The sequence below is a fragment of the Neodiprion virginianus genome, chromosome 3, assembly GCF_021901495.1.
Source record: "Neodiprion virginianus isolate iyNeoVirg1 chromosome 3, iyNeoVirg1.1, whole genome shotgun sequence".
In the NCBI taxonomy this organism is placed as follows: Eukaryota; Metazoa; Arthropoda; class Insecta; order Hymenoptera; family Diprionidae; genus Neodiprion; species Neodiprion virginianus.
Window position 1 is genome coordinate 3,644,849 of NC_060879.1, and position 17,721 is coordinate 3,662,569.

Below are 17,721 nucleotides of genomic sequence, written 5' to 3' on the forward strand. Positions count from 1 at the left end.
AATCTTGTGCCTTTTACGACGAAAAATATTTTCTTTAACAATTATTCTAGTCTTTATTGCAAATAAATGCATGTGATATATTTAATAAATGAATATAAATAAATACATACATACGCGCTAAGAGATGTATTTATATCATACTCATATGGTATAAGTTTGCGTTTATACATATAAATTTACTTCGTTATTCTTCTTCCAAGTGTTATCACACAAGATCAATTAATTACCACTTTTATGCTTTTGCCACAAACTGCACGTGATCAAAGTCAATAACTATTGTATATTTATATCGTACAATATGCATTGTTACACGTATAATAATCTCATACAGATATTCGCATATATTATGTAGGATACATGTGTGTGTTGGGTTACGAATTATGACGAAAAATAAAATAAAAAAAAAAAAAAAATGAAGGATTTGCCACTGTATCAGATTGGTTTTTTGACTGAATGATTTCACGATTGTTGAAATGAACGCTTCATCACAGTGAACCTCTCAGTGATTCCGTTACTTTTCGTTCGAAAATTAGAATTTGCGTTTCCTTTTTTATTTTAGTAAATAAATGTGATAGATGCTAAAATGAATTGCAAAATTGCGCCACGTGATAGCTGACATATTTATCGCAACTCATACATTGCGCATTCGCAACGGGATGATCTGTGAGCTTTTCCCAACAGATAAAAAGCCATGCGATTTTAACGATTGATAAAAAGTAAGGGACAAGCTCTTTTCTCCACCTGCAAACTCAATTGGCATACATTAAATTCCAAACTTACCAACCGAGCAAGTCGGGAAAACCGAATTTTCATCATACGTGTTACCGACGGTCGGTTATTCTTCTCACAAAGCTCAACGTTCGTGTTACTATGGCGGATAAAAAGCTCTCTTCACGCATCGTGATATCTCACAGAAAAATTGCAAAGGTGCAAAACAAAGAGCAATTCATCGTTAATTGAAATAACAGCCTGCGTATATACCGATAAATCAAACGCTTGAAGACCGTACGAAGCTTTGAGTGGACCTCACGGTTTTGGGTTTTTTTGAAATACAGTTTTGTTTCACATACGTTACACGCATAAGAAGTTTCAGATAAGATATTAACGCTCCGCGTTTTGAACTCGACACATTGGGTCAAATCGAAGAAAGCATGTGGGATACTACATCGCTTCTGATTTCTCACTTGACATTTTGTGACAAAGAGCAAAATTTATTGAAGCGTAGATCGAAAGGCGTCACATTATACCTCGATTACTTTTTGTTTCGCTGTGGTTCAACTTTTCTTTTCGTTCTTTCATCTTAATTTTTTTTTTTTCTCTCTTTGGATTTTTCTTCTCCATTTCGTACACACATTTACACACCAACGCACATACAATCACCAAGTTCAAGGACACACCGTACACTAGAATAGTCGTATGTCTGATATCGATTCCTGTGACCTTCTCTTACCATACAAGTATACAACCAACCGTACTAACACTCATTCCCAATGACGAAGGCAATTGGCACCGACGATATAGCTGGCTCTATATAAATATAGCAATGTTGCGTTTTGGCGCTTGCGTTGGAAACGGTTCCCTGGTCCTAATTAAACGGTAGTTAGGTAATGTAGCTGAGCAAGAAAATATAAGGGCCCAGATCTATTGTACAGGCAATCAGCGAATTCAGGGAACCAGAGTAGCGAAAACTGAATTGCACCAGTAACGATATAATTCCGAGAAGTCATATTACCGCCGTCTGCGAACGAATTATTGCTCAGTGGATACATATTTTTTGTATGTTCTATTTTCCAGGTCGGTGGTTCCATTGGAGACACGGCAAAAGTTTAGAAGTCGGAAAATGGAAGGGTGACAATATCGAAATTTTAAGGACGCACGAAAAATCTACAATCTTGTATCAAATATCGAAATGTAACACGTCGAATTACAGAAAAATGTTAATGTAGAAAGTCCAATACGTAGAAAATTAAACTAGGCAAAATTTCATTTGTTTTCATTATACTAGAAAATTTTTTTCGAAATCGGCTTGAATATCGTTGGATTTACTGGAAAGTACGTTACGCTCAACTGTTTAGTGGGACTATATAGCAACAAATGCTACATGTTATGGGTGATTGCAATCAACATTAAATTATCCGAAAAGTTGAAAAAAAAATTTTTTTGATTACAAGTATGGAATGTAGACTTGCATGATGTGGATGAATTTGCAGTGACTATGAATTTAATTTTGTATTGAGAAAAAAAAAAGAAAAACAATATTGGTTCACAGCATTCTGAATAAAAGTGAGAAATAAAAAGTTCGGGTGATTTGCAGGAAATTTATTAACTTAAATGGTTTCTTTGAATAAAATAGAAACACTTTTTACACCAGATTTGGCACCACGTGTGGTGAAATTAGATGAGTTTTTTTCAACATGTCGAATTATGATAAAATTCATTATCATATTTACGTTGTTCCTAAATACGGATAGAGGTAAATTGCAAAAATTCTCGGGGAAAAACTCACATCGCTTTCAGGATCGAAGGAGCTAGTTAAAGTCGACATTTTGTATATCTTCCTAAGAGAAGGTTCCAATCATACGTAACGCGGGGCAAGAACCTTTGAAACAGTTTGGCGAAGCGTTGAAAGCCACGTTGATTTGCCTGAAAAAGAAATACATATACTCTGCAGATAACATACGGGATATCCCAAGGTATTTGACCAAATCCTTCGCTTTCATCTTTCGCGAGCTTTCCAGAAAAATATCCGCTCGCAATCATTCCACAGGTACGTCGTAAAATGAAAAAGCAAGAAAGCAACCACTCACTTCAAGTATACTATAACAGATTCGACTCGAGAGAGTAAAAAATATCGTTCCACAATTCAGGGTAGATAAAGAAGGACACAGATTCCTATACCGATATCTTACCGACACTTTCCCAAGACACAAACCTTTTTCTACGATGTTCGAGGTTGAGGGATAACCTTTTTCGAAAATGTGTTTAGGGTTCATATTCGTTGCAAGTCTCTCGACTTATCACTTTCCCGTCATGTTCACTGGTCATCGAAGGGATGGGAAAGCCTTCTCGAATTTGACTCACGATCGAAGGACCTTCTGGAAACTGTGGGACTGGGAGAGGCTTGCAAAGGATATCGAATCCTGAAGAATTCTCGGAAAGGGATATCTCGCGGCCTCCAACATTCTATAAACAGGTTTTTGTATCAACGAACTGTCATTAAAATGTCAGTGTCGCAATCTGTGTCGAGAACTCTCCTTCTGTAGCTAATTCCACGCGCATAATTCTGGACCGATTACGAAGACACAAGATATACCGTCCAGATTGCAAATTATTGGCCAATAGTATGGCGTGATTCTGCAGATTCCCAAGATCCACTGCAGACTGGAAAATTTGCAGATTTCTTTCCTTCGACAAATTCTCACTACACTGCTAATTAAAATTTTATTGACGATTTTGGAATCAGTTTGTGTGAAATTAATTGAAAAATGTTTTTGGTTACGTCACCGCGATGCTACGATACTGAGAAATCAAGTTGAAATGAAATGGACACAAAATTATTGTGAATTAGTGAAATTTCGAGTCCATTGCCTCATTTCTAAAACAGTCGTAGATATTTTTCATCTAACTTTGTGTGCAAAATAATACTTTGCTGAAGTTACAATTTCGCAATTCCATTACAAGTTTTTACATTTTAATATAAGCAAATATGGGTGAGATAAATAAAATTTCAGGCCAACGTCCCCTTATGTCTAGCCCTCATTTATAACAGTTTAGAGAACTGGGAAGTTTTGAATTGCAACTGCGTGTACTTGGTAATGTATTTCAGTATGAAATACTACCTGCAAAGACCATCTGACACAACATAAAGTTGTACTTTTGTTTCAAACTATCTGACATAAGCTCTAAGACTATAAATAGCATTAAGGAGAGCTTTGAGAATCATGACTCTTCAGTCATGTAAATAATTTTTCCATGTCATGATGAACGGAATAGTATAATAATCAGGAAATTCTTCGGCTGATGAACGACAAATCAGGTAGAATATATATTGGGACTAATTATTACTATTCAACATTTGAAATTGTGTTACTATAAGTAAATTTCAGGACTAACATACACCAAAACCTTGCGTCGGAGTAGCTAACGAATTTTTACAAACTGGTTTGTAGAAGAAATAAAAAAATCAATATTCACCCCTTCTACGAAACAATTCGGCATTACAAACTAAATTTAGTGAATATGTTTGTTAAACTGACTAAAAAAAATTATTTAGTTGAATCTATTACCAGAGGCTGGTAAAATATCGTTATTTTGATGATACCAGGAATCGAGGTATTATTTCATTGAATTTGCAGTATCGAAAGTAAGATTTAGCATATCAACAAGTATATTTTATTCAGTCAAATTTTACTGTCAAAATCTCGTTGAAGCAATTACTTGAACAATTTTGGTATTTGCTATGAAATAATTAGTACTCTTGAAGAAATTTTGTACACAATACGCGTTTCTTAAATCTTTACTGTCATACCTCCTAGGAATAACATAACTGTCACAGGGGGTCTATCGGTCACCAATACGGAGATGTGAAAATTTCTTAAAATGCTTTCAATACTTTGTTATGAAAATATTTCTCTACATCTTTAAAATAATTTTTCGGAAGACTGCCCAGTACTCAAACTAAAATTTCGATTTAAACATCATCAAGAAAATTGTTCAAATTTTTTTTGTTTGCAATAGTTCGAAATGTAAAAAAAAAAAATAGAAACCTGCTTTAGTGGAAGTAACAGATTTCGCTTGAAACGGGACTATTCAAATATTACCAATAAAAAAAATAGGCCGAGGTCAAGTGCATCCCGTGTCATAATAGTTGAGATTCGAAATCGATTTTGATAGAAAAGCCAAAAAATGCATTCACGTAATATTTCTGTCGCGGTTTCAGCGAATCTTGAAGCTGTGGGTGCACGAGAGACGCATATTTCAACCCTTGCGCGCCCGGCGCGTTTCGGGGGTTGTTTTCCGTCGGGTGGCGCAGCCACCTGGAGGCCGTGCAGCCAACGGCGAAGAGCGAGGCGAGCCGACAGTTCGCCCCGATCCGCCGCAGCCAAGCAATCGCGAGCGCGCGGTTAAAGACGGCCTTCCGAGCTTCCGGAAGCTCATTGCCGTTGCAGCGACGATGCGCAAACTATGAAAATCGTCCCCCGGGTCGGACCACGAATTCAACCGGACTCGATATGTCCGCGAGAATCGAGAGTGGCGAGGTTCGAACCGCCGGCAATAGCGCCTAGTGACGGTGGTAAAAACCGCCTTGATTCGGCGCCAAAATAGCGATCGGTGTATACAACGACTACCGGAAGTAGAGCGGAAGAAAGCAAAATAAATAAATATAAGAAATAGGGAATAACACTATCGAAATAAAACCCCCGTCGATGTTTTAATTTTGTGACACCGACATTTTTAGGAAATACATACAAGTATATTACTGGATAACTTACGAGAAGGTAAAAAGAGTGCCGATGTAATTGGATTATTTTTTTTTTTTTTTGTTTTTCTTTTCTTTTCAAATGCAAAGTGCAACGAGTCGGGTGATGGGATGTTGACGAATTAATCAGTCCATCTAACTGCAAATGTTCCGAAAGTAATTACTTCGCTTCGAAATGTCGAACCTCGTAGTTTCTGCAGTTTATATAAAGTATAAAATAGCGGCGAAATTTGAAGGAATATTTTCACTCACACAGATCGTGTATTCGCGATGCTGTTCTATACTTTATACAACCGTACGAACACATCATTTTTCATTAACATCCGAGCCTGTAGCTCAAACAATAATTTCTCTCAATTGCGTACAAAGTCATTGGAAGTGATCAAATTAAGCGTCTTAATTGAATTGTGGAAAATCCAGTAACTTGGCATTGTAATTACAACTGTTTCCCGGGCTGATTTTCTCGAATTTACAGTTTAAATTAAATCAATCTTCGTATTGAAATGTGTGAAATTGAGGACTATTTCAACAATGATATCAAATGATATTTTAAAATATAACCTATGTAGAAAATTTTCTTTTACTATATGAATCCCAATTCTGAGACGTCATGCGAACCCGAAATGATTCAATGATAACGTGTCCAAATCTATAGTTACTCCGAAACATGTTGCAGTTCAAATGAGAGTTATCTGGAATGCCCAAGTCACCCAGGCTCACAGTTATAGTTCTCAACTTTTCATGTTGCGAGAGCGTTGCGCTCTCAGCGACATCTGGCGACCATCCTTAGCACTACCAACAACTGAGATTATCCGTTACCTCAATCGCCACTTCAAGAGTTTTTGATTTGGATAAGTAAAAAATAGAATGAAAATTTAAAAAAAAAACACCGCCAAAACTTCACTTGTGTAAAAAATTTAGAAGCTTTTTCCAAAGTCGTTTGACACTGTCCAAAAAATCGATGTCAACGCAAAAAGTCGAATCGACTATAAATTATGTTCTATTTCAACTGAAATGACGACATGATGGACAATCCGATGAATCCGTTTCGACAGCGGATCTTGTTTTCATGTGAATTTTACCTCCATCTAGACAACGCGAAACGGTTATTTCATGCAATCTCAGCGTTTCCGGAACGGAAACTAAAGTTTTAGAAGCAAGTTCGTTCTTCAGCGGTAGCTGTTGAAGTTGGCAGTTCGCGTTTACCGTTAATTTTAGTGTTATCATAACACAAATAAGCTCGACGGAATATCAAATAAGAAAGTTTTTTTGTTTTTTTTCGTACTTTTTACAGCGTTACGTCCGCGTTGCGAACAAGCTGTTACAAAATTTACAGCAGTTGTGACACAATTCTGGTTTTAATATTTTTCTCCAACATTTCCGACCACGTTCAAACGCAGCTTAGGCGTACTTTATAAACATGAATTAGGCCTGTAACTACACGTGGGAATTTTTAATTCCACGTCTAATTTCCCAGTGGAACTTCTCCCCCTGTCACACAACTTGGACGAAGTTAAATGCTGCAGTTATATTTCTTTTTCTGTTTTTTTGATTTTTTTGTTTTTAGGAAGAATGATTCTCGTGAAACATTGGAAACGTCAAACGAACGGTTGTGTACAATTTTTCGTATTCACAGTCTGAATCCAACAAGTGTAACCCAAGAAACAGTTCTGGAATGTGAAATTCAAAGATGATTAGGAAAGAACATAACGTAGGCACTGTCAAAATTAAAATATAAATTACGGTATTATCGCGATGTATAATTTCCCATAATATTATTATTGATAAGAATTTTGACAAATTTTTGCTGATGGAAATTTGGTCGCGATAATGGGACACAATTTTCTTCTATGAAAATCGGAAAAATGAATAAAAATGAGAGTGGAACGGTAAGAGAATGCAAGTCGGACCAATGTCGCGAGTGACTTAAACAACGTTTATATTTAATTAATTATTTGACAGACTCGGAAATTCTCTCACGGAGTCTGTCGCAATGTTGATAATTCTCGTTAAGACGAGGAACGACGTCCTAGCAATTTCGTTCACAGAGTTCACATAGCCGGGAATGCGAAGCTAGGCGAGGTGTTGTCCTAGATTTAACCAACGCCTCGGAAATCGGAAGGTTCCCACCTGCAGTCTTAATTGTAATGCCCCGGGTGTTGTTACGTTTCCTCTAAACATTTTCAGTGATCAACCGACTCGCCTCTCTCGTTGCGCCGCACAAATGCACTTATTTACATCTATGCACCTCCTTCTTTCATCAATCGCAGCTCGAGCTCAAATAACAAAATCCATTCCACATCCTCCGTACCGAACTCAACCCAACTGTTCGTTTTTCCTCCGATGACCTAGTTCAGACTTTTCTGATGCATATTTGTTTCCAGCATGAAACTGATAATAGAGAAATGAGAAAGTAACGGACAATTTCTATGAAAAACTTCAACTTCCGATAGATTACAGAGACAACGAGGCGAATTAAACCTACAAGAATAAATTGCTGAAATTGTTGTGTAAAATAGAAAAAAAAGAGTGACGTGAAATGAAATAAATCACCGCGTGCTTGAAGTATAACGATAATAACAATGTGGGTTTGAATAAAGAGAGGGTTGATATAATTCGTGAAAAGGTTGAAAAATAAAGGATAATGGGAAAAAAATACAGGTCCAAATAAATGATGATAAATGTGATGGCATCATCGGGAACGACGACGCTACCTAGCAGGGATGATTCGAGTTCGATAACCGTAAACGCAACGTCGAACGTAACGTCGTCACCGGAAGGTAATCCAACGGTGGAAAACCTACCGGAGAACGTTAACGCGTTAGTGGTTGCTGTAAAGGGTATATTAATGGGTACGATAATAACAACCGCGGTGCTGGGAAACGCTCTTGTTATAGCGAGTGTACGACGACACCGTCGTCTGAGAGTTGTGACGAACTGTTACGTCGTCAGTCTCGCGGCCGCCGATCTCCTCGTCGCAATTTGCGCGATGACTTTCAACGCCTCCGTTGAGCTTTCCGGGGGTAGGTGGCTGTTTGGTAGATTTATGTGCGACGTATGGTCATCCCTCGACGTTTACTTCTCGACCGCCTCGATTCTCCACCTATGCTGCATCAGCGTCGACAGGTATTACGCCATCGTCAGTCCCCTCGAGTACACCGTTATAATGAGGCAAGGGACCGTCTCCTGCATGCTGGGATCCGCCTGGATCCTACCGGCTCTTATCAGCTTCATACCCATTTTCATGGGCTGGTACACGACCGAGGAACATCTCGAGTTCATGCTCAAAAACCCCGAGGTAAGCTTGGCGACTTTTATTTTTATCAACCTGGGTAGAAATTTTGCGTTGAAAATTTTACATCATCGATTATGAGAGGGACGATAAGTGCTGGCCAAGTTTGAAAAACGTTTCGACGGGTCGTTTTGCTCGAAATGTTACATCGTGGGAAATTTAGTTCACGGTAAATCCGCCTTTTTTAAGCAAATTATGTTACCTTTTTTTGAGGGCCTCCTGAATTTATGCAATTTCATCATCATTTGTTTGATGTTTCATGTTCAGGTATAAATCGCATGTTGGTTTGAAATGAAATTCTCATTACCGAATGTTCAATACATATAATTAGCCGAATATTTTATGTCTTAAATAGGAAAATTCCTGCGATATTTGGATTTTCAATATTATTCGGCGACTGATTGCGATATGAAAATTTTCCAAGTAAATTGAAATTTGCAGATCGTTTACCCCGTTCGTGCAAAAAATGTTCCATAAAATGAGTGATGGGTTTATTCGATATCATGAAACACAAGCGACGGTTGAAACGTTCAATGAAAAGTGATCAACGAATAATATGTCAGTGTACGAGAATATGTTTTCATTCCGTCCAATCAATTGGACAAGCGGGGGTCGATCCGGCTTCGTGTTTATCAGGCGAAGAGTGTGCGTGAAGTTGAAAATTTATACCTGCCATGCACTGGCAAATGATTATCAGCACGAATCCAATCATCCTGCCGAGGGGTGTTGAATAGGACTCGATTCTGTGAAACGAAACAAAACGGCTGTGCGTTGAATCGAGGCATGATACAGGAACATATTAAATTTTCCAGGTCTGCGCGCTGGTCGTAAACCGAGCTTACGCGGTAATAAGCTCCTGCGTCTCGTTCTGGATACCAGGCCTCGTGATGATCGTGATGTACTGCAGAATTTACAAGGAGGCGGTTCGCCAGAGAAAGGCACTGAGCCGCACATCGAGCAACATCGTTCTAAATAGCGTGCATCAGCACAGATCATCAACCAGACACCATCATCATCAGCAGCTTTTGCTACAGGCAGCTGCCGACACCGGGGAGCTTGCTTTGCACACGGCACAATGCAGAGCACCGACCGAACTGAACGCCATCAATGGTGAGTAATCGAACAATTTACTGCAGACTCTGAATGGCCGCCGTTCTCCTTTCAGTCTCGTGTTATTACATCCAGTCTCAAATCGACTCGCAAATTCGTTTTCAAGCTTTCGCACGTGCTAAGGATTCAGAGCTTTCACGATGCGAAACTCCGTGTGGATGTTGGAAATTTAATCACACCAGGCTCGGAGTTGTTAGACAATGAGAATTAAAAATCGACGGATGGATTTCAACAGTTTCGTCAATGCCTCGGAGTGTCCTTTCTATGCGACATCTGCTCCAGAGTGGATAACTTCTGGAATTGAGATTGACAGAAGGAATACATTGAGGAAATAGCCGGCCTTGGAACGAAGACGAAACGTCTTCAGTCTTCGTCTTCCACTTGGAATGGGTGAAAGTGACAAATTGATCAATGTACCGCTCTTGAAGTTTTCTTACCACCGATTATATGCCGAAACGTTCGGTCTGAAGGACAAGTTTTGCGTTAGGTGTGAGGACTATAAGGACATTGAAAAAATTTGTACAAACGATGTTTGCATTGAATGAATGAATAAATGAATACTGCAGTAGCGATTTCATCCTCTCACCTATTTTCTCGAGGGATCTTTAACGATCAACCGTCAATTTATATTCATCGAGTGAAGAATTACGCCATTTCCATAGATAGTGAATGCATCAGGGACTCAACGAGGCTCGGGTTCCTTTCTTCCTCGATAGTTTTCTCATTTTAACTGTCAGGGGTCCATGCGGTCTTCGTTTCGTGATTTGTTCGAAACTTTGGCTAACGAAAGCTTTGGTATTTTGGATTTAATTGATCGAACAAATTCATCGATATTTTCGAAAAACGATCCTGCAACTATTGCGATTAGTGCGTTCGACGAGTTTCGCGTGCGGACAGGTATCTTTTTGCGTGCCTATTCGATGACGTAACTATAAAACGTTGATGTCTGGAGCGCCTTCGGTGTCGTCCCATCTCCGATGCAAATAAAAACAGACCTCGTATCGTTTCATGAATAAATATTTCAATTTTACAAGCAATCGCCCCTAAAGACTATTCCATACAGTTTTCCTCAAGCGTAGAGCGCGACGCGAAGTTTCGCGCTGCAACCGTTTTCCCATAAATCTTTGGAACAAGATTCGCATCGTGATAATTATAGTCATCGCGTCGTTGGCTCAAGTTCCGATCTCTCAGATGTTCTACCGGCTTAAGAAGCGTCGAGGATGTGAATGAATGCGGTTATGAATGGAGTGTCTAATTCATGCTAGCTGTTCGTTGCAAACCGTGGCTTCACAGATAAAGCTGGAAGGTTTGTCAAGTTCCAGGATTGAATTCACCGCTGAATTTCCAACGACTTGGCTGCGCGTAATGTACTTGTCGAAAGCTTGTATGTTTCACACGACGACACGCTTCTGAATTATTTTTTTTTTTTATGCGTAGACCAATTGTCCTCAAGTTTGCGTAGGAACTCAAAATAGCAGAGACAATTATACCTACGTAATATGATTTGTAGAAAATTACAGAACGAACCCGAGACAAATTCCCGCGTAGTCTAATTTCGTTCAATTGAGTGAATAAGTTCGGTTCGTGTTTCGTTTCAAATTTCATTCACCCCGACTGCTGAGACAAAGTTATTATTAATCTCGAATGATTGCCTCAACTTTGAGTCCGTGAAGATATTCAAGACTCACGATCTAAGGAAAGACGCTCGATTAATTCGGGGTGTAACCTCGGTCGGTGAATATAACAAGAATAAAAATGAGAACGGACCAAAAGTTGTAAATATATTTTTTAAAGCCATACCGGGACAGCCGGACTCGTATTTCACTTTTTATTTAGCTTATAAATGCGACTTTCGTGCACCGTCCTGCTATCTAAATGAGCTTCGCACACGTTTTGGGAATACTGAGAGTAGAGTGGCTCCGTGTGTTTAGTCCCAGAAAGTGGTTGCAAAAAGGTTTAAACTTTGCGAGATGTCACCTGATTTCGCTTCGCGTCACGTAACGGCGTTAAAATCCATTCGAGGTCAGAATTGAATTTATTAAGTAACTTCAGCTTCGGCATATTTACCCAAAGTTACGCAAAGTCCACCTGAAATCAGATCAAGTTAGTTAAATCATCGTCACGATTGTAACAATACGAGAAAAGTCCGTTGAAATCAATTACGGTAATGTGAAATAACTTCAAGCCAATTCAACTTACAAGAAGCGAAGTCCTGACGCGTTGAGTACACTTAGAATGAGATTCAGAATATTAGAAGCCTCGAGGAGATTTGTTGAGCGACTTTCCTGAAAAGAAAATCGTTCCTAACGGTTATAAAACGATATTAAAAGTCGAGGGGCTGCTCGCTCGCAAATTCGGTGAGTCAACGATTTCTAAAAGGAATCGATTTCTTCTTGTTTCGACTGTGATTTCCGTGATTTCCGAATCAATGATATTACATGCGATTTCGCGTGTGATTTCTGCTGATTCCGACGATTACGAGTGACATCTCAGAAATCATTGATTTTGAAACTGTCAAGAAATGAACATTGATTCATTATTATAAATTAACAATAATTAAATTACGACCAGGGATAAATGGGTATTCAATCAATAACACAGGTTATTAAAGAAATTGGAATAATTTTTCTATTCTCTTATAAACATTTTCACGAATACTTAAACTTTTTTCACTTACAACGGGAGACGAATGCTTGCTTGGTTGGAAAGTGGATGAGTGATTCCCAGTGATTTCCCATGATTTCCTGTACATTTTGAGAAATCCCAAGAAAATCAGGAATTCACGCGATTCGAGCGATTTCTAGCGACTTCTAGCGATTCTCTGTCTGACTTCGGATGAGATGGTTCAATGATTGCCTAAGTGACCAGCCTCTCGTTAAAAGTCTAGAATAATATGGCTGACAATTCGAATATGTGACGTGTATCCGCTCATCCTCCGCACACACCCTTCAACGTGAAATAAGGCTACAATAAGGCAGGCTGCGTGAACATCGGAGATCAGTGTCTGAACTATATTCACGTTGCAGCCAAGAGTGAATTAAAATCCCGACTTAGTAAATCATTGGTTTTCGAATTTGGTCTGACTGATTAAGCCGGGAATCCTCGTTCGCTTTTTCTTCACCAGTTTCCCGCTGATTTTGCTCCTTTCCGCCAGGCCATCTTCTGGCAGCAAAGATTTATTTATCGAAAAGCTTTCACCCCGCTTTTCCCTCTCTCATATCTTTTCTTTCCTTCCCAGCGGCTGCGTCTCGAGACTTTTACCAACTGAATTTTTGAACCCCCAAATCCAACCCTCGCGATAAGTGGTTCTAAATCAGAACCACAGGCGTACTGCATCGAGGAGTGCGTTTGAAACTCGTTGATAAAAGAACGTTGTGTTAAAAAAGACAAATTTATTTTTTCAACCAGAAATTGAGTTTGCTCGATGAACCGAGTCCGGATTGCCTACCAGCCCCGCTCGCTTTATTATGAAAAAAAAGAAAACTTCTGCAAACGAATATACACCACGTAACAAAATAGAAGGCGGGATAAATTTTCTTCGCATCCGGTATCTGTCGTACCGTTCGATAGGAAAATTCTCGATTAACGGCAAAAGAACGAAAAAGAAAAAATTGCGCACTGTGTGAACCGTCGACACCTTGACGTCGATGTCAGCGACAAAGCATTCCTTCGATATTAGTTTTTTCCAACTAGGTCTCGTTGTGATTGATTAGGAGCAAAGCCGGCTCAGATCTTCTCGTCAAATGACAATTAAATTGCTTCACTCTACTTCATGCTTTCCTTTATCTTTCCCTCAATGGAATCCTCCAATAACCTCTAAGAGTGAGTAGCTGGGCTGTCTACTTCCAGTTGACTCTCTTTCTCTCTCTCTCTGCAATTCTCCAGAGAATGCTCTTACTTGCTGGCTAAGGTCTGGTTAACTTTTCCTCAAACATCACCAGTGGTCATTGATTTTTCGATGCAAGCTCCCATTGTCGTCTGGAAGAGGCAAAGTGACCCAACCGGTCCATAGAGAATGATCAAACTAGCAGTCATCTAATTATGGTGAGTAAAGTCAGTTCTGCAAGATGATTAGCTACACTATAAGAACTTGAAGATTCGATCAACTCCTTACTCGAAGTTTTCAAGGCACTTTAAAAAATCAGTCTGCGCAATGACGCGATCCTGAATATTATTCTTTATAGATTTATCGGCAGTATATAACATATCTGATTATCCCTCCGGAAGATGGAACGTTTCGTTACTCAATGGCAATACTTTTGCGAGATATCAGTGGATTTGTTGACAAAGGATCTCCGGATTTCTAGCCATCGCAATTTTCCTCATCACAGAAGCACAGGAGGATATCGACCAATAGACGGTGAATTTTTTTCTTATAGAAATAAACAAAGAAAAGACGAATCCAAGGCGTTCGTCTTGAGGACCGTTTCGGACTCTCGGGATATTGGCAAAGCATTGAGCGTTAGCCCGTTCGAACGAATGTTGTCACTCCGAAGGATAGCCTGCACGGCTGGTACGATGCCAGGACTAAAGCTGGGCATTTCTCGTCCTCCATTCAGAACCCCAGGCTTAACTTGTATTCTGCGATAGAATAAATACCACCGGGCATGAATTCGAGTGCTATCAATGTCACATCAATGAAAAAACACTCGCTACGGTTCGCAAACGGAGCTTTTTTCAAAATTCCAACGTATCGTGTGTATATTTGTTTTGTGATTTATCAGGTTGAGCTTGACAATCAGTTGATATTTCTTCTTTACGACGTCGGAAAGAGAAAAAAAAACAAAAAAACAAACTAATCAGCCAACAAGGAGGTAGGTATCGCAGGTCGATTTCTCCGATTTTATTTCTATTTTAATATGTTATAGTACCTAGACTAAAAAGTAAGCGACACGTCTTTTTTTGTTTTTTTTTTTCATCTGTTATTAAACACGTCAAGGGGGTGAAACCACCCTCCAAAGTAACGCATGTCAAGGGGCGATTTGGCAGTTTCATCCGCAAGAACATAATAATTTTCTTAGCAATCCAACTGGAAAAATTTTCTCGTAACGAGACATGAAAAATGTAATTTTCTCAGTCAAAAGTAAGAGAAAAAAAAAAAGAAGCTGCCAAATCGTTCCTTGACGTACCTTACTTTGAAGGGTGGTTTAACCCCCTTAAAATGTTTAACGGCAGACAAAAACAAATACGTGTTGCTTAATTTTTAATCTACCGTAACATATTATAAGAATAAGAAAAAAAAAAAAATCAAATCGGAGAAATCGATCGAAGGGATATCTTCCTTGTAAGCCGAAAAGGACGACTTAAGTAGAATTTTCTACCCTTCTAAGCGTATTTAAAACTAAGCGACACAAGGATGGGTGAGAAACTAATTCGACACTATCGCGCGTTGAAATTTTCAGCAACTGACAGAGGCAATCACTGTACCGTCAAGGCTGGCATAAGGCGAATAAACGACTCACTGCGCGGTAGAAATGTCAGCAGTATCGCAAACAACACAGATCCCGGCTGGCTTTTAATATCGTGAAGGCTGTCATCCCGGTTGAAAGACGTTGCCGCAGGTGGGCTACGGGAATCCAATCTGCAAATTGAGACACGAAAACCCTACATTCCGCTCCTAAGCCAGAGCTTTCATCTGATAACTTAGACTGAAAATAGAACGTGATATTTTTTTTTTTTCCACATATCTCCTCGCGATGGCTGGAAAGTGATTGAGATGAATGAGAAATTTTTCACGTTTTGGCAATTTGTTATTCTCGAAATTTGTACAACGATCTATTTTCGCGACTGATTTCAAATTTTGCTTTCGTGCCAATTTTTTCATACGCATTAAACCGTCAATTCAATAAACACAATTGCTTTGCTTTTAGGTATGATGATTTGAAAAGAAAATATAAAAATTGCAATTCTTCTTGATATCAATATCGAAATATAAAACGAAAAAAAAGTAACAGCTTCACAAAGCAAAGGTAAACGCTATCACAAAAATGATACATCGATTTTTCTTTCAAATTTCATGCTTTTATTCAAGGCTACCAAAAAATAACCACATCGTTCTTTTTTTGGCGGGCAAGACCGAATGCAAAAAATTTAAAGCTTGCGAACATATTTTTCTCTTCAACAGCTGAGCAAATAATATCTTTCCAAGTGTTGAATAATTGTGGATTTCGTAGTCGTAGTCCCTCTACAGGGATCGCGAAAGTATTTTTACAAGCAAGTTTCACGCGGTTTGACAGATATATTTATTACACGAGGACGATTTTGAATATGAATGAAAGCGCTCGTATATATATTATACATATACAAGCGTGATGCTAAAAATGGCGTGAAAATCGCTTTACGGAGTAGAAATAAATTCGTATACATTAAACATATAGTGGGTTTCAAATTACACAGAGAATTCAACACCGACATATGAAATGTTTATTAAAATCCTACAAAAAGTATGAATAAATTTTCTAATCTTTCAAAAAGCTTCCAGACAGCAAATCCGACGTTTGTCTGCGATTTGAGCTGTACACCGACTACGTTATTTCCGAGCAAATAACACGACTTGTTAGAAATAGTCTACAATATTGTAACTTCCCGGCAGAGCAATGCACGAGTATCGATTCGTCGGTTGCATTTAGTATGGTAATCCTTGAGGATTTCATGCCGCACGCGTCAGACTTCGATAAATCGAAAATCGCAAGGTCGCATCCTTCACCGTTTCAGCTTTTGCCTGGCAGCCGGAAAAACGTCGATCGATTATTTAAGTTCTCGTATTATAGTTACGAAAATCAAAGGTCAGGAGGGAATTAATGCAGCCCTTGAAATCAACCCCAAAACCACATCCCCTAAACTTCTTTAAGCTGTACGTAAGAAGTTTTTTTTTTTTTTACAGCGCACGATTTACAGAAGAAATTGTACTTGGTCACCTACTTCGAAGGTGTGTTCAAACATCCCTGCGGAAAAGTTTCATTCCACGTATAATGTGACGTGTACGGTTGATTGAAAAAGTGTTAAACCCGAAGCCCGTATCGAATTTCTGTACAACAAGGTTACAGAAGCTTCTGTAATATATCTCGCAGTCTGATTTACGTTTAACTTTGTAATTGCGAATCGATTGAAACGCCAGGTCAGAAGTTAAGCTCTGCACGCATACGAATTCACTTCAAGGTCAATATAATAATGATGACAATAAAGTTATAACTCGTACGAAAATAGATAACGAAAGGAACGATCAAAGCTACCTCTTAGCTTGAAGAGAAACAAAGTCCGTTGCTCGGCGCTAATTCCCCGAATTATTTCAGAGCTTGCAGCAACTTCTCGAGCTTTGCTGCTGCGCGACAAATGAGGGAGAAAGAGAGAGAGAGAGAGAGAGAGAGAGAAATCTCGTTGTTTCATCAAGTTACTTCCCACAACTTACTCCCGCCTTCGAATTCCGTTACATGAATTATTCATGTGTTTTTCTAGTCTATTAAGAATCCAACGGCGTGGGATTTTGAGCTTGAATGAGCGCGCATTCTGCCCTCCAAGCACAAATTAATGCTCCCGTCGCCTTGTGCATTCGAACAACAAATATGAACGGGATGCGCAACGGAGTCAAGGTGAATGTCGTAAAATTATTGAACGAGGTGATTGTTATATAGACGTTAAAAATTTTATACTTGTCGCATGTTTCTTCTACCTGTTGCAGAAATGCGTTTCGTACGTTTTATGGATATAAAATAATCTCCTCCTTCTTCTCCCTCTCCTCCTTCGATACTTGATATCAAGATCAGTTTGATTTTTTCACACGCCCTCTTGTTGACTAATTCGAACAACTTCACGTATGGATCCTGGGGCACTTTTCTTCGTT

At 39.0% G+C, this 17,721-nt stretch overlaps 1 protein-coding gene across 4 annotated transcripts in view; it reads left to right on the plus strand.

Annotated features, from left to right (window-relative positions):
- The first annotated feature begins 5,093 nt into the window (after positions 1 to 5,093).
- The window catches only part of LOC124299901 (octopamine receptor beta-3R-like), an 86,474-nt gene continuing 73,846 nt past the window's right edge, over positions 5,094 to 17,721 (plus strand). Inside the window, exons 1-4 of one of the 4 annotated variants that reach the window (XM_046753331.1) lie at positions 5,094 to 5,498; positions 7,864 to 8,777; positions 9,584 to 9,881; positions 9,988 to 10,403. In XM_046753331.1, coding sequence (XP_046609287.1) covers positions 8,151 to 8,777; positions 9,584 to 9,881; positions 9,988 to 10,085 — 1,023 coding nt within the window. In that variant the 5' untranslated portion in view covers positions 5,094 to 5,498; positions 7,864 to 8,150 and the 3' untranslated portion in view covers positions 10,086 to 10,403. Of the gene's footprint in view, positions 5,499 to 5,609; positions 5,636 to 7,749; positions 8,778 to 9,583; positions 9,882 to 9,987; positions 10,404 to 17,721 lie in introns of those variants that run through there. The other 3 variants (XM_046753329.1, XM_046753328.1, XM_046753330.1) reach the window with 3 other exon arrangements.